This window comes from Bradysia coprophila, assembly GCF_014529535.1.
Source record: "Bradysia coprophila strain Holo2 chromosome X unlocalized genomic scaffold, BU_Bcop_v1 contig_12, whole genome shotgun sequence".
Classification (NCBI taxonomy): Eukaryota; Metazoa; Arthropoda; class Insecta; order Diptera; family Sciaridae; genus Bradysia; species Bradysia coprophila.
The window spans coordinates 3,667,962-3,689,014 of NW_023503293.1; the positions used below are offsets into that span (position 1 = coordinate 3,667,962).

Consider the following 21,053-nt stretch of genomic DNA (forward strand, 5'->3'; position numbering starts at 1 on the left):
TATTGGTTTTACTCAAGTTATCGTGCAGACAGACAGAGGGACGGACGGACATTTTTTTTCGCTGATTTGGCATCTCTGGACAACCACAATAGGTTTCCCCTTACTTAGGGAGTCCAGTTCGACGTGTGACAAACGTAAGCGTAAACCTATAAGACCCCAGTACTTCGTACGGGTCTAAAAATGTGTAGAGGTAATTCTGATATAGAGGTATCTATATAGATCTATACTGTATGTTTGATAATATACTGAGAGTAGATCAGGGCCGATCGGAGCTACAAAGGCTATACTAGGACTGAATGTACACAGAGCTGGCAACAATTTTTGTTAAAAAGTAAGTAATGATCTCGAATTTGAAATTGGTATTGATTTTTCTACTGGAATGTAATATAAGGTAAAGTATCGTGGTAGTAGTTCAGCAGCGGAAAAAATTTTTCGTTTTCCGGATAGTCACAAAAATTTGTATAGCACGAACTTCGATTTCAAAATGTTGTGGTTCGTGATATGATTTGTATGGTAAGACACGATACACGATATTCTGAAATCCATACAATAGCACGAATCACGATCAGCATAGAACCCGCCCGGATGATCAATAAAGTATCTATTACGCTTAAGGTGAGAATTCTAAGATTTCAAACTTTGAGGGTTAATTCTACGTGTTTCCGTAAGCTCTAATAGAAAATTGTGAAATTGTAAGGTCTCAAAATTTTCCATCAGTCCATAAATAGTACATTACTATGCAAGGGAAGTAAAGTGATATCTCGTATCCAGATGAGTAAAAGTAACCGAGGGCTTAAGCCCGAGGTACATTTACTCATCGTGATACGAGATATCACTTTATTTTCCGTGTGTAGTACGACGTTTTACTATGCGAGTGATGTAAAGGTTATTGCCTATACATGTAATAGCCTTATTACATGCACCAGCATAGTAAAATCCGTTACTTCTAGTCGGAACTTCACCAATCTCATTACCTGCTAGAATTTTTAATTTAAAATGCAGACTCCTCGGCTTCCTTCGGGACTTTCCCCAATTCACAGTCAGTTGTGGCCTGGAGTCGACAAACCTTGCCATATCTATATAAAGCGCTTTTAAATGTTTATTCAGCCGATCGTTGTCACTTACAGAACGGCAAGGTCAATACGGAAAAACTTTTAAATTCCTTTTCTGATTTGAAGTTCTATCAACTGTTGCAGTTAAAGTCTTTCAATTTAATTCAGTTATCATTGCTGTTAGTGGCAGAAGACATAGTTGTCTGTAAAAAGTTAAATACTATAGTCCCAGTAATACCTTGAATTGTCTGGAATCGATTCAATCATGAAATGATATTGTCAACAGCAACATCGAATCGTCAATCAGTGCCAACAACAGTGCCGACAATTGCGGCTAGTCAGATTTCGGCTCCCGGGAACACCTCAAAAACAATTTATAAAATTAAAAGATAAAACTCTAGATTTTTAGAATTTTTTTTAGAGTAATGTCATGACTCCTCAACAGCAATCTATCTCGAAACAACGAATTTCACTAAATGGGTGTTGAATTTGAAATTGACGAAATCGACCCACCCTATATTTAACAGCGAAGTGTATGTCTCTATTCATGTTTCTTTTATTTACTAACACTATTCGAAGAATGTTCTAAAAGCAGAACTTAAAATATGCTTCACTCATGTCCCACCAATAAAGACGGATCTAAAAAGAACACTTCAAATATTGAAGTGACATCTTATTGCCGATTGGGGTATGCATTGCACGTCCACCTAGGTTGTGTCCTCCTTTAAAAACCAATTTCTGATCAATCAAAATGAAAAAGGAAAACGAAATTAACTCAATGCACTGCGCATTGTCGAACATGCGAACGTGTCATCGTCGTCAATATGCATATTATATCCATCATCAAATTAACAATTATCCAGGAAACTACCACGTTATACCGAGTATCTACTCGTGAAATGTTTTCCATAGATACGAGCTCATAAATAACTTCGCTGGATGGTGTTAAATCGATAACGCAGTTCCTAATCATTTCGATCCGAGTAATGCACATAATATTGCATGTAGGCCTTGATTGTTTTCTTTTCGATCTTTCTACGAAAAACCAATTCTAAATATATTTTGAGTCTCAGTAACGTAATCGAGCACGAAGAGTCTCATTGAAGATTAAGTAGCATGGCGATGCCATACATCATTCATCACGATGAAAATATTTACAGTCTTGACGAGAAGGCAATAATCAAACTGAAGAAACCACCACTGTAAGTAGCCATCGTTTGAAAATCGAAATAAAATTCAAATTAATCGGACAACAATTCCGTAGATACTGTTCGAAGTTCCGGAAAGAGATTGTAACCAGTGCTAAGGAATCGTCGCAGAAAGCACATCACAAGACAATGGGCTATGCAGAAGTACCATTAAGTAGACCCGACGAATTCACGAAAATGAATAGCCGAATTTGTCCTCCTCGACCTATTACCGATCGCCATCGATGCAAACCAAAACCTCCCATACCCGCACCAATAGTCTGTCGAAAAAGTGCCGATAACATCAATTTCCGAGTGAAAAACATTCGCTCCGCTGTCATGACCAATCCGAGTCGACCCCTGCCTCGGTACGTCGATACTAGGAACGGAGACTTCCACGATTTGAAAAGATCCGGCCTAGTACCGAAATACATTCACCAACCGCAATTCGGAAAGATTCCAAAGTATCTGGCCAAACGGATTTACGATGCGAATATGCAAGAGGAGCAAATTCGTCAGCAGCCATTGTGTCGATTTATTACACAACCAGAACGAACGGCATTACTGGAGGTAAACTTTGATACGATTTTTATTGCGACTGCTATGTCTCCCATTTAACTCCTTCAGGGCTTAAAATCGAATTGGCAAGATCTGCAGACCATTTATCAAGGACTCTCGCTGATGACCGATACAATTCCGAAGAAGCAAAGGAAAACTGCTCTGGAGAATAATCTCAGACAGCTGGAAAAGGACATTTTACTGATGGAGAACCATCGCTACATCTACGTATTCGATGATGACAATGAATAGAATTGATGTGCTTTTTCATTTTCGTTTTAATTTGTTGGTAATTTGCAATTTGCACACATCGAATTTGAATAAATTATTTGAGTCGACACCACAACACAGTTTTTGACTGGACGAATGTTATTCGAGTGTAAAGATTCGCTTCGCTATGTCATCTAGCAGCCAGTCGACAGACGCTAACAATTTATTGCCGGTCACAGCACTTACTCCAACCACAGTCCAGTGATGCGTGGTGATAGAATCCAGTTCTAATGCCTTCGGAAATTGAAGAGTGAAAAAAATGTCAAGTCGAAGTAACTACAAAACTGCCTCAATCTTACATCCTTGATATCTTGGGCGCTTAACGCACCAGGAAGATCCTGTTTATTTGCCAGGACCAGTAATGTCGCTCCAGCCAAGCGTTCTTCCTCCAACAGAACTTTCAACTCATCCCGACACGTTTCCATACGCATACGATCCGCACTGTCGACCACCCACACGAGACCGTCGGTGCATTCGAAATAATTTCGCCAATACGATCGCAGAGACTTTTGACCACCAACGTCCCACATATTCAATGTGTAGCCACGATGTTCCAGAGTTTTTATGTTAAAGCCCAATGTGGGTGAAATTGTATCGATTGGTTCGCCGTTGAAACGTTTCAGTATTGTTGTTTTGCCAGCGTTATCAAGACCGCTATTCATTTTTGTTAATTTGGTCAAGGAAAGTCTTATTTTCGTAAGAAATCATTGAAGAGAGAAAAACTTCGTGTCAGCGAACGTCAAACAGTGACTCAGAAATCGGATATTAGTCTTTTAAACTTAACGAATGGTACATTATCACTTGCTGATACGTACACCAATTGGTATTTTCCCAATTTATTCAGTATAACAGTTGATGACCGGAACAATGAAACAGATGGTAAGCTACCGTCCAGGTGAAATGGACTGTTCGACCGAATCGAAGTTTTTCTTCTCTTTTCCTTGTCAAAAAGGATACAGTAACAGAATTCTCATCTCCTTTTCTTTCTGCCGGATCTTCTTCAGCACTGTTAGGAATCCCATTTTTGTTTAGAAACTAATTTTCGGTTCTTTAAACTACAAACTGGTGTTTTGATCACTGTAAACAAAATGTTATGGGTTGTCTTTATGGGTATGTGTGTTCGTGTGTGTGTTCATGAATGAGTCAGAGAGTATGTCAACTTTTCGCAAACGAAAGTTCAAAATATGAACGCAGCCACTGGCCTGAAGCTTTTCTTTAAATGGATTGACTAAATATTATCATAAATTTTACACTCGAGACATGTTAACGCTGATGCTAAAAATTACATTGGCACCCTGACAGGATTAAAAATGACAGCGCCATCATGCTACCTCCTAGGCTTAACTCTGAGAAAATCGATTTTTTTAAATATGCACGAAAATAGTTATTTACGTATCGATTGAGTAGGCCGAAAGAGTTACGTATTAAGTTTTGTATGCTTGCTAAGAGGACCGAAAGTAAAGAAATGTCAATTTAAGGGGCGAAAGCGAAAGCTTTCGCCCCGCGAATTGACAGCTTTACTTTCGGTCCTCTTAGCAAGCATACAAACATTATTTTTGATTAATTTAATTGAATTTAATATCTGTGGTCACTTTTCGATCAAACAATTTAAAATCGAAGATTTTGTACACTTTTTAACAACTTCGATTTTCTCAGTTGAGGCATTTTTTCTCCAATTTTAGACCAAACAAACACTTACGACACAAACGATTCTCAGATTATTTTCAAAAACTTTTCTGTTCTACAACATTCTCTAAGAATTTAAGCCCATTTGAGCAAAAATTGAATCGTTTTCCCGATGAATTTACGAATTTTCAAGTTCAAGATCCACTCAATTTTTCACAGTCGGAGAACTTTGACGACTCACAAAATATACTTTTTCGTCAAACTTCTTTCGGTTTTTATTTTTTCCAGTTAAATTGGACCCCAATTAGTCGAATAAGACTAATATAGCTAACAAAAATCTAAAAGTAAGTTTTTGGTAGAGGTCAAAATATGTAGGCAACCGAAAACTCGAAAATTTAGCTTCTTTGATTTTACGCAAGTTGTAAATCAATTTTTAAAAATTTTTAAAATCGATATTTCACATCAAGGGATGAAAACAATTTGTTGTGGACTACGCCAGTCTTGATCCCTTACCCATCGCACACCCCCATTTTTCATACCTATTACCCAAAAAGGTCGACCTCGTCGCACTTTTTCTCCGTTGGATATGAAAAATATTATTCGTACCATGGACTAAACCTCTCATACGCTAAAAAATACTTTTAGTCCTAGGTACGAAATATTCTATTAGTCCGTGGTACGAATAGTATTTTTCATATTGGATGGAGAAAAAGTGTGACGAAGTCGCACTTTTCGGGTCCCAGGTATGAAATAGTTATTTTCGCAACAAGTGACGAAAAGTAGGATTTTCCATTGCCTTTTTTAGGCACTAGATGTGTAGAGGCCGCAGGCCGAGTGTGACAATACACATCGTGTGCCTAAAAAATCATTTCTCAACGAGTTGTATAAATAACTATTACGTAACGATTGAGTAGGCCGAAAGTTTTTCATGCTTTGGGACAAAATTAAAGAATTTTTCTCGTAATTTGGTCACTCGGCATGAGCCTCACATCGTTCAGGCTACAACTCGCGCCTAAAAATTGCCTAAAATCTCTCTCCAAAACAGATAAGTAAATTGTATTTTTGCTGATGGGTCACCGACTTCTAGGAATTATTTGTCATTATTTTGGGATTATTTTGAAGTCTGTGACCCCTCGATTTTTGCACGATTTTCGTCGAAACGTAAAAGTGAACGTACACCCAAAAAGATGTTCATTCGGAATATTTTTATTATTTATTATGATTCATTGAGAATTCACTGCTTAAAGCCTTTCACAATATTGTTGACATATTCCAATATATTAAAGAAATACATTTTAAGAAAAAAAAAAGAATTCGTGGCCAAGTGCATAATTTAATTCGATTTAATAAATACGTCGCAATGGAACGGTGTTGAAAGTCTAATGAACGTAAACTTTGTTAAACTGACACTAAAGTGGCAAACAGATTCAGGGTAAGTGTTATGCTTTTTCAAACATTGATGGTGACTAATTAAACAAATAAAAGATGCACAGCCACAAAAATGATTATGGAATCGAAAGATGTTTTCGATGTCAATGACTTTAGAAAAACACCTGCAGAATATGATTTGATGTAAATCAGCTGAACCTTCGACAACCTAATAGCATTAATTCTAATGAATTTGACTATGATATGATGCGGAAGTGCAATTTTCTACTTGCCCTGGCACGAGACTATCGCTTCGTTTAACTTTTTTTTTAAGGACTAAAACACACGAGCAATTTTGCGCAGCACAAATTGTTGTTAACATCAACGCAAAATTGCTCGTGTTTTCGTTCCTAAACGTATCGATCACAATACGAAATTTCTAACATTTCAGGCAGACAAATTATGAACAACTCACAATCGATATCGTCAGTAAGATCAATTCCATCGGATATACAAGCGACAGGCGACGAGACTGCAATATCTAGCGAAACCGTTGAACAACTCAATTCATCGACAGAAGGCGCAACCGGAACAGTAGCTACCGATTCGAATCCCTTTTTTTCAACATTCCGATCAAATATGGAGAGAAGACTTAATGAACGTACCCAAAGCTGGCGAACCAATTTAAACAATGTGTTCAATGAAATTCGACCGATCATCCAACATAGCCAAAGTGTCAATGCTAATAGCAATATTTTCAACAATTTTCGACCAAATGAACTGCATACTTCGGAATCAGTCCCACAGATGAGTCAAGTGCAAGCAGCTGATAGTTATGTTATTAATTTAGATGGACAGTCGAGTTCACAGCAACAGTCAATGTATTATTCAAACACATCGGTTGGTGATCGAAGTATGAACGAGCATTACACTTCCGGCAACAGTGACATAGATCCTTCAATTCAAGACAATGCACGACGACCTGATCGACCTCAGGCACAAGCGAATAATTCAAATATACAAGGAAATACAGCACCAGCACAACCACCACCACCACATCGCCATACCAATAACAATAACAGTATGGATGACGTAACGGATGCTTTTGCCCAAATTCCCGAAGCCAGAGATATGATGAATGCTCTGATGAGATATTTTCCGTACGTCTGCATCATTCTCGTCAAAACGTGCTACGATCTCTTCGACGGGATTCTGCATTTTTGCTCGTTGTACATTACATTTTCACACGCCAATTACGTTGTACGGCAGGAAATTTCCAAACATGCTCAACGAAGCACATTCAAGTTGCTGCGAGAGCTCCTCTACATCTCGATTGTTATCTTCGTGATCAGCTACTTAATGGACAATTCAATTTTCATTGTCAGCTTGGTAACAGGCAATACCCCATTAGCTCCATTGAACCTGCGACAGCTGTTGTTTTCCGTTGGCGTCACAGATTTGATTCTAAAGTTAATCACGGTAGCTATCAAAATTGGAATCACATTGCTGCCTGGTAGTTTGATCGAGTACAAAGGAAGGGTGAGTTGCAATAAAATTCGCTCGTTATACCATTTCGACATTTGGTATGAATTTGTCGTGGTTTGCAGGGACGCATTTTTTTGATGACTGAAGCCATTTCGCAATTTTGTCGTGGATTGGCACCGATTCAACCGTGGCTAGTATTCCTACTGGATTCGTATTCTGGCTCGGAAAAGGTAATTTAGAGTTTCGGAATAGTATAATGTGGTCCGAGTTCCTGCACATGGCGAGACAAGGACATTACATGTAACTCGAGCTGGCAAAAATATCTCGGCTGTCAGGTAGCCAGTGCAGCCCTGCACATGGCTTTGTTTTTCCAGGGCTCGAGAGATCAAAAGAGTTCGGAATTAATTAAAAATATTTTCTTGGGCTTCGTTAAAAATGTTCATGACATTTTGAGTCACATTCCGAAGGGAGATCGAATAGTTACAAGAAAGGAGGCTTGAAGAGAGGAAATTTTTTGCGGGCGAAACCAAACCATTATGGAGATTCTACGAGTAATTGCCAACTTTAGGAAACGACTAAATTTTGTCGAAGCAAATGAATGTCGCCCGACGCCTGGGAATAAGACATTTCTTCCAAGTGAGGGGCTTAATGACGTCGATTTTTTTTTACAAGAACTTCAAGTTTTGCTTGATATTTGAAGGACTTTATTGACTGATATAATTTTCCAGGATTTTCTTAGCTTTTCAAACCGAATTAACGAAGCGTCAGCCAAGCTTCTTATCAAATTCGCAACATTAGGTAGTGTCATGCGCTGTTAAATAGTCGGGTCAAATCGTTGCTACAAACCACTAAAATTAGATAGATACCGTTCGAATAAAAACTAATTTTTCTGTTCTGTTTAACTAAATATGTGACTATAAACTTATGGGTTTTTTTTAGTTTTGAGATAAAAAAACTCGACTTTTTAATTGACATCAAGACTTGCTTTTATTGGTTTCTTTAGTTTCGGTCTTATCAACTGACCATATCATCAAACCAGCTAGACTTCCTCAAACTAATTCCATCAAAAACCGAATTTTCTACATCCTTCTACGTTTACATTATATTCCCTTAGAATGTGCTATTAACTCTACCAAACTGGCCCAATGATAGCGTCTTATGTTCTATAATGAATGACTCGAACTTTCTGGTACAACGTTCTATATGTACCAAAATGACTAGAACATCTTCAGCCTATTTTACGACGTTATTCTTTTCTTTCGCTAGATCTACCAAAGCTAATGGAGATGTTACGCGAAAGATTTTATTTACTAACGCATTGTGTCTGTTTATGTACACACACTGCTTCCATGTAATCGATCTTGTACCTATTGTCGTACGGAGTTTCAACAAAGACATTTTGTTCACCAGGATCTTGTGGTCGAATGCCTCATGTGTTCCTCGAATCTTGTTTCAATCCTTCTCAGACTCTCAGACGATATCTGGCATAAATTATTTCCACTCCTGCGTACCAACTCAATATTGTTAGCTCTGTAGATCGGTCTTAAAGCTTTGGTAATCTCTGAACAACACACCATGCTGACTCGCGTAGTTTCTTCTTTTTCAGATTTTTCTTTCTTCGGGAGTCCATGGAACATTGACTATTTCGTCAGTTGTTTTTTTCCTTCCATGATTTTTGATTGCGTGCTCTATCGATTTTTCTTTATAACCATTTAGTCGTCCTATGACCAGGATCGTGTCTCTTTCAATGTCATATGCTTAAAGAGTTTTAAAACCCCATAGGATAATGGTGAATTATTTACATCAGTGTCACCGATAAGCCCTCGGTTTTGAAAAAGTTTATAATATTTTCGGAACAGTTATGTTAAGTTGTAATTCAGTCGCTTGTTGTTACACCTTGAAAAATCTTGTTATTTCCACCAACTGCAATATCCTTTACATTGAATGTTTGTTGAATTAAACTAAAAACTTTTTTTTTACTCAGATCATTGGTGTTGTATTTGCTGCCGCATACATGGTTGCCAAAGGATCAGATCTCGTACAAACAGCAATGTTTGTCAAGCGCGCATTTATTGAGCTGCTGAAAAAAGTGGTAAGAGTGTCATCATGATTCTGGATTTGTTCTTTCTTTTCTAAATCTAAATTCCCTTGATGCAGAGTTTCGGATCGACTCCAACGAAAGAGCAACTAGAATATGCCGGCACCCAATGTCCGATCTGTCATGATAATTACACGTCACCGGTACTGCTCGAATGCAGTCACATTTTCTGCGAGCTGTGCGTGGGCCATTGGTTCGATCGGGAACAGACATGTCCGCTGTGCCGGGCGAAAGTTGCCGATGATCCATCGTGGCGGGACGGAGCGACGACAATGTTCAATCAATTTTACTAATCGATTTTTTTTTTGCTTTATTTGAATTTAATTTTAATTTTTCGTTTGTTTTTTTTTAAATCATGTAACTCAATGATGTCTCTTCGTTCGATTTAAAGACGATGCTCGGTGAAACGTTCGTTCGCTTAGATTTGAATCGAAAATAATTTTTGTAAATTAAATCTTTTTTTATTCATTTTATCATTGACATAGGACACAGCATTTTTTTTATAGAAATTCAAATAAAAGAAGAAGAAGAAGAAGGAAATGTGCTTCACCCACCAGAATAAAAATCCCAACTCCTGTATTATTAATAGTGTAGAACCAAATTGAAATTCATTGTACAATCATTGCATGCGTACACTCCAGTATAATAATGTAATGTACACGATAATAGAACGTGCAGTGATTGACCAAACTCGTTTTTATTGTTTATATCATTAATCAGCTGCCCATCCGACTGTTCTGGATTTGAAAAATTCTCCGTCGGCCTTTGTGGCATGCCTGAAAACCAAAATGTTCGGAACTTAGTTAACGCAGAAGTTTGTGGAGATTGAGAGCAGTTTTTACGCCCGATCGAGACGTTTGTGATTGCAGATAAAAAAATGAGTTTTTGCTACGGATTTTTAAATAAAATTACTTCGACGCAAGACTTTCTAATCGTTTCTAAATATGACGATAAAGACTTCAAAATTTTCACTTCCAGAAGGGAGTCCAATTTTAGGTTCGCGAAGAGGATGTTTACGAAGGAAAGCCACCCTAATGTTGTTACAGTAATGGCATGTCACGAATCTTTCGGGGCGTTTCCGTGCAACCTATCTCAGAAATAAAAATATTCACCTAGCGCACTGCAGCGCGACAAATAAGCTTTCTAAAATTGTCGAAAATTCTTGACTTGGGTTCGCTCAGATGAAACATCAACGAAAAGTACTTTTTCTAAAAGAAATTTTCAAAAACTCTTTTGTTTCCAATTCTTCGGATAATTTCACCAAGGTGATGATGCATCTTCAGTCCGAGATTTCACTTCAAAGTTGGCCAATTTATCGTTGGGAATTTGGACGGCCAAAGGTTCACAAAATTGATTTTTTCCAATTTTCCTTTTTTATTTTAAATTTACCAAAATTAGTCACTGCTATTTGCATCTTCATCGATAGTCGATTGACTTTGCAAACAGCAAATTAACGTCTGCGTCAACACTACTACTATCCGATTGTTTCTTTTTCTTACTCTGTTTCCGTCATTTTAGGACCAAGAGACTAAATCATATACCGGAATGAAAGGACTGTCGAACTGACGGTGTTACAATCACTAAATCTATTCGTTTTATAACAACAAAACAAACAGTTAGGAAGGCTTGTTTCATCGCATTGACTTTTCCTTGAGGATTTACTTCAAGCAAGTAGTGAGGAAAAGCTCCGAAACCTCAATAAGTAAGCACAAAGGAAGTTCTGGATATTCATCCAATACCAACGACAACCGAAAACTGAAATCTCGCTCACCTGTTTATTGCCTTGTGACGATCTCTGGTCACGATTTCTTCCAGTATTTCACCTTCACCTTTGATCAGCCTAGTAATTGAGGATGTTACGGTTATCCCTTCACTTAAAAAGAAACGATCAAAACAACAAAAACGTACCGTGTTCGCCCGGTCTCTGGGTCCACAACACGTCTGATATTGCTTTGAATTTTGTCGTAGTCCTCTTTGGTTTGCGGGGCTCTTGAAATGAAGAACACAAAGATTAGCTGAAACACTTCGTTTTCACACAAACAACAGTCAGTTTTGCTTACCTGGCCTTAGTGTTCATCAGAGCTGGAAGGATAGAATTTAATCAGAATGTTTAAACAGATGTTGGTGGCAATAATAACTCATCCTTACATATTGGTGGACCACAATCATCTTGATCCATCAATGATTCTTCCTGTGCTTTACGTTCCATTTTTTTCTGCCTCTTTTCCAACTTCTTCGCTTTTTTGTACTCTTTCTTCTCGCGCTTATGCTGACGCTTTTGTTCCCTTCTTAGTCGTTTCGCCTCCTTTCTCGCCTTTTTCTTCATTTCGTGTGTCAGGTTTTTGTCCTTATTTTTATCAGATTCCGATGAGCTAGTACTTGTGCTGCTGGATGATGAGCTGGATGATGAGGACCGTTTGTGTTTAGTTCCCGAACTGCACTTCTTTGGCCAATTATCATCGTCATCACTCGGAGCCGAGGGAGGAAGACGAGGATACAACGTCTGTTGATTGGATGAACTGGATCCATCAGAAATCACTTTCTCATTCCAACCAATCGTTGGAGGTTGACTCATTTTGAAGAATAGTTCAAATGAAGAGGATAATTTACGAAAAATAAGACAGTTCTACGGATCAGAGAAAGCAATTTAACAATGTCAATATTTATATTTTTTTCCCTTTTTCCTCTTCTCTGTGTGTATTGTTTGCACTGACACGTACGTTTGACACTTTTAATGACAGCTGACATAAAAGTTCATTTTAATCTTTCAATTCAGTTCACTTTCAACGCTCAATCCATTTCTCTACACTCCATCAATTCATTGGTTTTGTTTATTTTGTTTGTTGTTTTGGTTTGCTGGATTCAAGAGTTTCTTGTGTTATATTTTCCGGATTTCATTGTGTTTCCTTTAGAATGTAAGAAACCGACAATATAATGCAAAATGTGTTGATTTAGTGATTTCGGCGATTGCATAATCCGGTCTTCGTGCATGAGGTAGGAATTTATGATTACTGTACTCAATGATTTGCTTCGGTTATATTCTGACACCGCATCCGTTTTGTTGTTAATTTAAATATTTATAGACTCGTAAACTGTTGTGACCACTAGACCCGTTAGCGCCAAGCCATTCTAAATATGAATTAGATTTCTCAATGTTCGGTAGTAGCTTAATTCATCGAAAAATCAGTCCTAACATCTCTAAAATCAGAATCAATTAATTTCTTTCCCTCATAATGTTCCGTTACTAAGCAACGTGCAGTTACTCAAACGTTATGTTATAGCGTTAACAGGTTTAATCCAAGTATATTGAGTTGTATACCTTTCGTAATTTCGTAATTCTATCACATTGTTTACATTCATGGTTGGTTTATCATTGAACACACGCACACTTAATTCACTTAGATGTTGTATTGGCCAAAACTTTAGTGATTTAGAATTTTAATTAAAAACGGAACATTACCAGTGACTGAAGTCGTTGAGTAATAGTATAGACTAATAGACTATTAACATGGGATAAATGATGAAAATGATGCTAGACTCAGAGGAGCTTCGACGTCCACAATCGGGCCGCGAAGATTGTTAGATTTTGCAAGATTAAAAACATTTGATCTAAGACTTAAATAAAATAAATAGATTTCTTTCAAAGGTCAGCCGTGCCTGACAAGTCCAGTTTTTTTTATGTTCAACTTGACCGGCTAACAAAATAGTTATTTATGACATCGAGTGCGAAGTACTTTATTAGGCTCTAGATGTGTAATAATACGGCCTCGTGTCATAATACACATCGTAAGCCTAATCAAGTACTTCGCACCGAGATTCATACAACGTTTTATGCAACAGAGGGATCTAAAGCTCGCAGTTTTCGAACATTGTGATCTCGAGTTGCATAAATGTTATTTTTCTTCAATTCTTTATTGGAAAATCTGTAGTCGAAGAAAATACTCAGAAAGAAAGTCCAACAGCGGAAATCCAAGGATATGGGAAAGCGTAGTACAGTGCCGCTTTTAGCTTTTGGGCGCCATCGGGCAATTGGAAAAATAGGCGCCAATTTAGTAAAGCTATTTTTTTTTAAGGACCTCGGACGCCATGTTCTTCAACTCCACTTTAGGCGCCACGGGCATTTGCCCATTTGGCCCATATGGAAAAGGCGGCACTACGTAGAGAAACCTTAAATTGGTGTGAAAATCCAGAAAATCCTGAGATGACTTGCTTTTGGAAATATTCCAAGACCGACACCTCGGATAGTACAGTGGTTACGTAGTAGCCTTCTACCAAAATGCATTGGTATCCTATGACTCACTCAAGCTTCATAATGTGGGTAGTTGCAGCGTGTTTGTTGGCTGTAACGATGCATACACTGAATGGTTCATACATTTAGCCCGCTTTTAGGCGAGATATCAATTAGTACCAACCTTTACTCAGAGAGTATTCGTATACTTCCGAGGCTAGGTTCGAAAGTTACGTTGAGATCCAGACTGCACTTGTTATTGGCCGTAAAAGGTCTGTTAGTGAGCATCTGAACACAGTAAATCAAATCAATTGTAGGAAGCGCTACATTTTTTTCCTTTTCTTCACTCCAACACCTGTAGAATGCTCTGACAGTGATCTGACCAAAAATTTTGCCGAATCATTGAAAATAAAACTTCTCGTCCAGTCAGTTTTCTCTCTGTGCGTAGTACATCACAACATCGCACGAGTACAAAATATTTACAAATTGAAACTATCTGTTCGGAATGCATGCATAGGTCACGTACGAATGCAGGTCATTACGTAACTAGCTTTTTATCAGGACGTAATAATTTTGAAAGACAATCTCGTCAAGTCCAACGAAACGATAAGCTTAGTGATATCCAACGAAAATAGACTTATTGTTTAAAATGGTGTAGAGCTCAGACGTGGATCATGTTTACAGAAAATCGGTTTTGATTCCGTAGAATTTGATAAAATTTGTAATTTGTAATACAACAATTTTATTAATAATTGTAATTTTGTATCATTACGAACCACGCCCAATTCGTCTCGCTAATTTTGTTTTTTTGGATGAAAATCGAAATATTATGTACAACCAATCTTATCGAATCTGTCGGCTTGGAAAACAAAAGCAAAATTTATCTCGGTTACGGTAACAAAAAATTTCACGGTTGATTCGGATGACTAGTGATAGGATTCTTTGCCAGACATTTATTTACTGTCTCAATGTTGCATTTTGTACACACAGTTCCTTATCTGATTAACACAGTTTTATCGCATCGAACACAGAAATACAATTGCTATTGAATCATCATCATATACCTACCACTCGAATTAAAAAATGATAATTTTTTGTTGATCATTTCTTTCCATTCAAAACTTTTTTTTTATTCTTTTTTTTATAAATTTTATTTTATTCTACTTTTATCAATATAATTGTTTGTACATGATACATGATACATGGTATACTGTTGCATATAAAAGAAAAAAAAATCTTTTACTGACAACAATATAAACAAAACGAAATGGTTGATAACAAAATTATAAATTTTATTTTTGTCATATCAAATATATATTCAATGGAAATTGTTTTCATTACAATTGATGAAAGCAGAATTATAATTTTTTTTGCCCCATTCTTGATGGATTTGACGTTGGTTTTTTTTTTTTGCTTTGAAATCTACACAAAATATTTACCTAGCATGCAAAAAAAAAGGCCAACAGAATATAATTCTACTTGAACTTGTACGAATGTACACTTTTGAGCGAAATATAATAACAACAACAAATTCATCGCAAAAATAATAATAAATAAACTTTATTCAAAGTCCATCATGAAGTTCAAATCTATTCATTAACTATCTATTCACTGCTATCTGTTCGCAGTATAAATAGTTCTTTTCAGTTTACGGATTTTTTTTGTTCCTTTCTCTTGTGTAATGAATTGATTTATCTGTTCGACAAAATCATAACAACATTGCGTGCATTGACTCTATATAGAATTTTGTATTATATTCGGAAAAAGGAATCAAAACGATTTTTTTTTTTAGAGCTGCAAACGAAACTACAGGGAAAAAAATAAAATAAACCAACAACCAAATAAACGAGCAATAATGTTGAGTAAATGTAAATCATGCATACCAACCGGAATTTTATTTATGTTTCCATGTTGTTACCGATTGTTACATAATTGGAAAGAATTATGTATTGGAAATATTGTATGCTTTGGGATTTCTTTTTATTGTTTTACAAGAATACCACTCCGCTATTAGAACTAAATCAAAGTCTCCAGAAAACAGAGAATGTTATTATTTTGACTATACGGAATGATGATCATTTTTTGAGTGTCTGTTTTGTTTAATATTCATGTTATAGTATAAATATAAACCTTGAGAATGATATCAAGCCCAGAACGTATAATGAATTTGTCTTGCGGAATTTGTCATCTGAACAAACAAGCAAAACAAACAACAAAAAAAAAAACTGGCGAGGAAAAAAAAAGCCGGATTGGAAAAAACTGTTAGTATGACATCCTTTTCAACCATAACTTCAATTATAACTAATTAAATTCGTGTGGCACATGTGAGAAACCGCTACATACACAAAACCTTATCGAATGCTTATCGACCGAAACAAACATTTCAGTAACTCTCCTCCGTCCATGTAATGGCTGTATATATAATGAGAGAGATATTACAAAATGTTTTCAGTGATATTGCTGTTGACCCCATCAGGCATGTTTGTTTGTTTATTGTAGTTTATTTATTGCTTAATTTGATTTTGTGAATAAAATTGAATAATTTCATTCACTACGCCAATTGCTGGAATTAGTTTTGGAATTTATGGAATTACCAGTGGGCCGACATTTATTCTCAGTGCATTGGAACGGTTCTCGTAAGCTTTACCCACTACGCACAATGTTAAAAAAATAATTCCTGAATCAAATTAAGTATAAATGATAAAGGCTCGGAGCAGGTCAGGTTTAACCATACCTGGCAGCCTTCGTCTTCATCGTCTTAAGGTCAGTATTCAGCTTTCTGTCAACAAAGGTTGAACGAACTTCAGGTTTCAGCTCATATCAGGTCAGGTCAAATATCAGCTTTGATGTATCAAACTTAAACAAATTCAATTTGACCTGTTCCGAACATGTCCTGTCAGCTGGACCTACATTTTGTGATTTATTGAATTTTCTTTCGAATTTTTTTTTTTGCTTCAGAAATTGGGAAATTTTTACTCCGAATTCGAATTTAACTTCCCAATATAAGAACCTGATAGTAGATGTGGAACAGAATTGAATTTGATCGAATTATTTAAAAACTGGTCCATTCCATTCCATCTTTAAAATTTTCGTCCCAATATTTCGGTATCGTTCTAGTGATCATACACTTATACAGAGACCAGTAATAAAATACCTAACAATAGAGAAGATGATTGGGGTCAGTTTCCTTTCGGTCTCACTACTCCGAAAAAAGGATGCTGTGAAGGCTTTCAGATGTAGGTGCTAACTCGAAAAGGATCAACTAGGAATGATAATTCGAAATCACTACAATGAAAACTGTGCTCTATGGCTCTCTGTGTCTTATCAACTTCGAAGCAAATTTATCTACAAAATAATTATTTAATGTTGCGTTGGTTGTTACACTTAGACACATCATTTTTGGTTTTGTTTCTTGTTTACATTAAAGAAACACTAAAATTGAAATCTTATGAAGATCAACAAAAACACTAAAATTAAATTTTCATTCTTGTTTACGACGACTATTTTAACGTAAGGTAGGTAATTATATTCGAATGCACTTCAATATGTTCTCCATAAATAAGTCCTAGTATCTCTCTCCCCAGAGTTCAACCGTTAAATTAAAACATTAACATTGCTACGATACGAGCACACAATATCAAACTCTCATTCGTTCCCATTGTTGTATTTCAAAAACACTAATCGGTTCCTGTCCGAATCGATTAAACTGTTGCAGCCAATGTTGGCGTGTGGCGACCAGACGCTTTTCTTCGTTGCAAAAATGCCTTAACAGATTTAAACGGCAACTGAAGATGATAGTGTACTAGGTACGGCATTGGATCCCAATAAACAAATAGTGCTTCACGTTTGTCCAGAACTGTTCCGATCAATTTTCCAACCGCATCGACTGACGGATGTTTCAATGTATTTAGCAATACGTCGTGAATCCAGTAGCGACCACTTTCCAGCTCAATTTGACCGGACTTTTGGCGCACGAAATGCGGACACGGTTTGCATATAACATATCTCGACTGTATACCGGTATGGCAAATGTATGGCAATGAGACGCCAACCCGTGTTCCAATTGGATACAACGTTTGCGTTTGTTCGCAACGCACGAATCGAAAGCTTATGTGTCCGTTTATTGGGCGCTGGAGACGCACCTTCGAAAAGAATCCCTTCAGCCAATCTTCTATGTCCTTGTTTTTGTCCGGCATCAAACTTCTCGTTTCTTGCTGCACTGAACAGGTAACATTTGCAACCACTTCCGAATCTTTTATTGTTGTACAAGTAACATAATGCACTCCGGGTAGATCTCGAATTACAATCCACGGTTTCATTTCACTGATCTCGAAACCGAATTTTAGATCCCTTCGATTCGTTGGTAGCACATATTTTTGACGATCCAATATTCCACTGAGACCGCATGCAATTAAAATGTTTCTGTAGCCGCTTATCCATCCGTTCACGTATAAACGGTGCAGATCTTCCTTGGAGTGGAGTACTTGATAGTTTGGCGTTGGTATATCGTTACTTCGGCATCTTTTCAACACCTCGTAAATGTCATCTAAAACCGAAACTTCCTGACTTCCCGGTAAGAAAGAGGTACAGCCAAGCAGTTCTAGGTGCGGTTTGGCGAGGGCATCAAAATAGGCCATCTAATAAATTGCAAAACGAGAATATTGTTAGATCAACGTTTGACGAACAATTACAGAGCGAAAATGGGGAAACTCTGAAATAACATTTCACAAACATGAAAAAACGGATCAGGAAGTATGTTCCTACAGGACAATATATCAGTTTTGAAGTCGTTAAGTCGGAAAATAATTACCCACCTGAGTAGCACAAACCGGAATGTAGTACGAGATGTTTTCCTTTTGAACTATGTCACATAACGATGTTATGTAGTCCTGCGACGCTTCCAATGTAGGCCTTGGAACCGTGTAATATTTGCTAACAGCAGTCGAAAATCTAGCCAGTCCAAACAGTCCTTCATAATCAAAAACAATAACTCTTGCACCAGCTGAATAAAAATCTCTTGCCAAATGCAATGTTTGAACTGTCGATCCGCAACTAATCATTATCGTCCGTTTCGTTCGATTTCTATCGCCATTCCGGTGCGTGGGAAGAATGTAGCTGACTAGGGTGAATGGAAATTCAAACATTTTCCAGAACAGCCATAACCCTGCCGATATCCAGAATGTCGGCGCAGCGAATGATAGTGGCCGAAAGATGACAGATAGAATTCCAATTACGATTGTCTTCACAAATGACAAAATCAGCAACGGAATCCACAGAACAATTCGGACAATTATATTCGATTGAGGTTCGGAATCTTTTTTGGATGTGTGTTCTGGCCGTTTCGGCGGTATCTCTAGTGCACGATCCTCCGGTATCAATGTGAACGTGCTGGAGTAATTTCGTCTCAACGTTCCGATCGGTGATGTTGACAGCGGAGACGTACTCTCCGGCGTTCCACCGGATGTTGGTGAATTATGCCGAGAATTGTACGGTGTACTCCGTGGGGTTGATTGTATCGTGCGTGAAGGAATGCAATTTCCGTTGGAATCTTGACGACCCCAGGCACCGAAAAAATTGTCATGACTTGCCACCGGCATTTTATACACTAACCGAGTAAATTTTCTTTTCCTTTTTTTATAAAACAAAACAATTATTCGATAAAATGTTCGTTCTTATCAACTGTAGTTGACTGTTTAACTTTCACTTGACTATAGTCCACAATATACACAATATTGCTCTGGGTTCTACACTTGCATTATTCTTAACAATATTTCGATTTCGAATAAAATTTAACAACAATCTTTAAACACCATGATTCTCATTATATATATATTCGTTCTGAGCGCTGTCGTTAGACTAAGATATTTTCTTACATTTAAATTATTTAGTTGAAAATGATTATCTTGTACTTTGACCTATCATAGAGAACAGTTCACTTCGGCATTATATAGAAAATTCATTTCAAAGATTATAAATGCGAATCAATAAAAAAAAAAATGTTTCTTTTCCATCAGACGAGTCCAATATATCATGATGGTAAGAATGTACGGGCTTTTGTTGAATTAGGTGTTAAAGTAACAACACATTGTCTTTTGGAATTTGACCTGTACTGGTACAACAATAAACTCTAAAATTGTTTTGCGTCTTCTGAATTTTATGTTGATTACAATTTCGATGTATAAAAAATAGAATTACGCGTGGTTTAGTTTGTAAACATTGTCTCGTCGATAATATATCATAGAAATAATTACGAGTAGCAATTAACGCAACGAATTTCATCAGCTCTTTGTCTAGAAACAGCATAGGTCCTGGGTTCGACTGGGAGGTTCTAGGCAAACATTTCGATCACCGCTACTCACTCTCTACTACCGTGCATGTAAATGGCATTAAATCAAATGCAAAATCATTTAAGAGAAAATCTATTTCACTTCCGTGTTACCTCCTCTAATCTAACAAATTGATCAGCTATTTCTTACGTAATAGAAAAGTTTGGCTGGAATTCTAACACTTGCGCTCGAATGACATTTCACACATTTACAGTTTCAGATGAAGGAGTTGTAACAGTTCGTGATTTCGAAAGAATCAAATGAAAAATATCAAATCATCCTTAGCATGTTATCTGTTCATACTTAGCACGGATCTAATCGATATTTGACTAATGATGCAATTACTGCTAAGAAATTTGTTGCTTTTATTCTCCGTGCAGTGCATCATATAGAAATGCAACTATCAATAATGTGCTACAAGCTTAGTGACTAGCTTTTAACGAAACTTTCACTCTTGAATTGGTGGTGTATAATATGTACATTATTGTCCTGTGCAATAAAAGAATCTTCGTGTTTCTTCTTTCATAATTTTTAATTTAACTTGCTGTTGATGTGAACATTATCTGTGAAAGGAAAATGCCATTCGTGGGCGGTTGTGATTGATAACCTCGTTTTAATTAATCCAACGACTCCTTAGTAGACATTGTAGACTAAGCAATAGCAGAGATAATGATTTTAATGAAGGAGCGTGATCAAACGTTATTTGCAATTGGTTCGGTTAAAATTTTCAAAATTTATTGACAATGTTACGAACAATATCAGTACGACCATGTTTTTTGAGTTAACGGTCTACTAACTTTCCCTAACAAAATTTTGAGAAGATAATCTACGGACGCTTTTTCAATGAAGAACTGG

At 36.9% G+C, this 21,053-nt stretch overlaps 6 protein-coding genes across 6 annotated transcripts in view; 3 read left to right on the plus strand and 3 right to left on the minus strand.

Annotated features, from left to right (window-relative positions):
* The first annotated feature begins 1,799 nt into the window (after nt 1-1,799).
* Nucleotides 1,800-3,068, plus strand: LOC119067221 (enkurin). Its single transcript, XM_037170068.1, has 3 exons — nt 1,800-2,254; nt 2,317-2,809; nt 2,867-3,068. Exons 1-3 carry the CDS (start codon nt 2,169-2,171, stop codon nt 3,047-3,049), a joined length of 762 nt encoding a protein of 253 aa, XP_037025963.1. The 5' UTR covers nt 1,800-2,168; the 3' UTR covers nt 3,050-3,068.
* LOC119067224 (ADP-ribosylation factor-like protein 2) lies at nt 3,062-4,188 on the minus strand. The gene is made up of 3 exons (XM_037170070.1): nt 4,025-4,188; nt 3,367-3,721; nt 3,062-3,301 (listed from the first exon to the last, which is right to left on the minus strand). The coding sequence occupies exons 1-3, from the start codon at nt 4,087-4,089 to the stop codon at nt 3,167-3,169; spliced, it is 555 nt and encodes a 184-aa protein (XP_037025965.1). The 5' UTR covers nt 4,090-4,188; the 3' UTR covers nt 3,062-3,166.
* Nucleotides 4,189-5,910: 1,722 nt separating this feature from the next.
* LOC119067218 (RING finger and transmembrane domain-containing protein 2) lies at nt 5,911-10,332 on the plus strand. The gene is made up of 5 exons (XM_037170064.1): nt 5,911-6,125; nt 6,513-7,600; nt 7,669-7,776; nt 9,531-9,638; nt 9,704-10,332. Exons 2-5 carry the CDS (start codon nt 6,524-6,526, stop codon nt 9,935-9,937), a joined length of 1,527 nt encoding a protein of 508 aa, XP_037025959.1. The 5' UTR covers nt 5,911-6,125; nt 6,513-6,523; the 3' UTR covers nt 9,938-10,332.
* Nucleotides 10,091-12,378, minus strand: LOC119067223 (ADP-ribosylation factor-like protein 6-interacting protein 4). Its single transcript, XM_037170069.1, has 5 exons — nt 11,793-12,378; nt 11,705-11,726; nt 11,553-11,633; nt 11,416-11,484; nt 10,091-10,420 (listed from the first exon to the last, which is right to left on the minus strand). The coding sequence occupies exons 1-5, from the start codon at nt 12,217-12,219 to the stop codon at nt 10,357-10,359; spliced, it is 663 nt and encodes a 220-aa protein (XP_037025964.1). The 5' UTR covers nt 12,220-12,378; the 3' UTR covers nt 10,091-10,356.
* An 84-nt stretch (nt 12,379-12,462) lies between these two features.
* LOC119067216 (rootletin) overlaps nt 12,463-21,053 on the plus strand; it is a 33,943-nt gene continuing 25,352 nt past the window's right edge. Inside the window, exon 1 of the mRNA XM_037170062.1 lies at nt 12,463-12,638. The gene's annotated coding sequence lies outside the window, so the exon portion shown is untranslated. The remainder of the gene's footprint in view (nt 12,639-21,053) is intronic.
* On the minus strand, nt 15,540-20,250 carry LOC119067217. Its single transcript, XM_037170063.1, has 2 exons — nt 18,687-20,250; nt 15,540-18,509 (listed from the first exon to the last, which is right to left on the minus strand). The coding sequence occupies exons 1-2, from the start codon at nt 19,467-19,469 to the stop codon at nt 17,574-17,576; spliced, it is 1,719 nt and encodes a 572-aa protein (XP_037025958.1). The 5' UTR covers nt 19,470-20,250; the 3' UTR covers nt 15,540-17,573.

Bases quoted from the DNA above. Each gene is read 5' to 3' on its own strand.
- LOC119067224 (XM_037170070.1), bottom strand. From the start codon at position 4,089: ATGGGATTCCTAACAGTGCTGAAGAAGATCCGGCAGAAAGAAAAGGAG. The intron at 3,722-4,024 runs GTATCCTTTTTG...AAAAATGAATAG, and splicing joins GAGATGAGAATTCTGTTACT to CGGTCTTGATAACGCTGGCA. The intron at 3,302-3,366 runs GTAAGATTGAGG...CAATTTCCGAAG, and splicing joins GCGCCCAAGATATCAAGGAT to GCATTAGAACTGGATTCTAT.
- LOC119067217 (XM_037170063.1), bottom strand. From the start codon at position 19,469: ATGCCGGTGGCAAGTCATGACAATTTTTTCGGTGCCTGGGGTCGTCAA. The intron at 18,510-18,686 runs GTGGGTAATTAT...GCAATTTATTAG, and splicing joins TTCCGGTTTGTGCTACTCAG to ATGGCCTATTTTGATGCCCT.
- LOC119067223 (XM_037170069.1), bottom strand. From the start codon at position 12,219: ATGAGTCAACCTCCAACGATTGGTTGGAATGAGAAAGTGATTTCTGAT. The intron at 11,727-11,792 runs GTAAGGATGAGT...CTATCCTTCCAG, and splicing joins TGATTGTGGTCCACCAATAT to CTCTGATGAACACTAAGGCC. The intron at 11,634-11,704 runs GTAAGCAAAACT...CTTCATTTCAAG, and splicing joins CTGATGAACACTAAGGCCAG to AGCCCCGCAAACCAAAGAGG.
- LOC119067218 (XM_037170064.1), top strand. From the start codon at position 6,524: ATGAACAACTCACAATCGATATCGTCAGTAAGATCAATTCCATCGGAT. The intron at 7,601-7,668 runs GTGAGTTGCAAT...CGTGGTTTGCAG, and splicing joins TGATCGAGTACAAAGGAAGG to GGACGCATTTTTTTGATGAC. The intron at 7,777-9,530 runs GTAATTTAGAGT...TTTTTTACTCAG, and splicing joins CGTATTCTGGCTCGGAAAAG to ATCATTGGTGTTGTATTTGC.
- LOC119067221 (XM_037170068.1), top strand. From the start codon at position 2,169: ATGGCGATGCCATACATCATTCATCACGATGAAAATATTTACAGTCTT. The intron at 2,255-2,316 runs GTAAGTAGCCAT...ACAATTCCGTAG, and splicing joins AAACTGAAGAAACCACCACT to ATACTGTTCGAAGTTCCGGA. The intron at 2,810-2,866 runs GTAAACTTTGAT...TAACTCCTTCAG, and splicing joins AACGAACGGCATTACTGGAG to GGCTTAAAATCGAATTGGCA.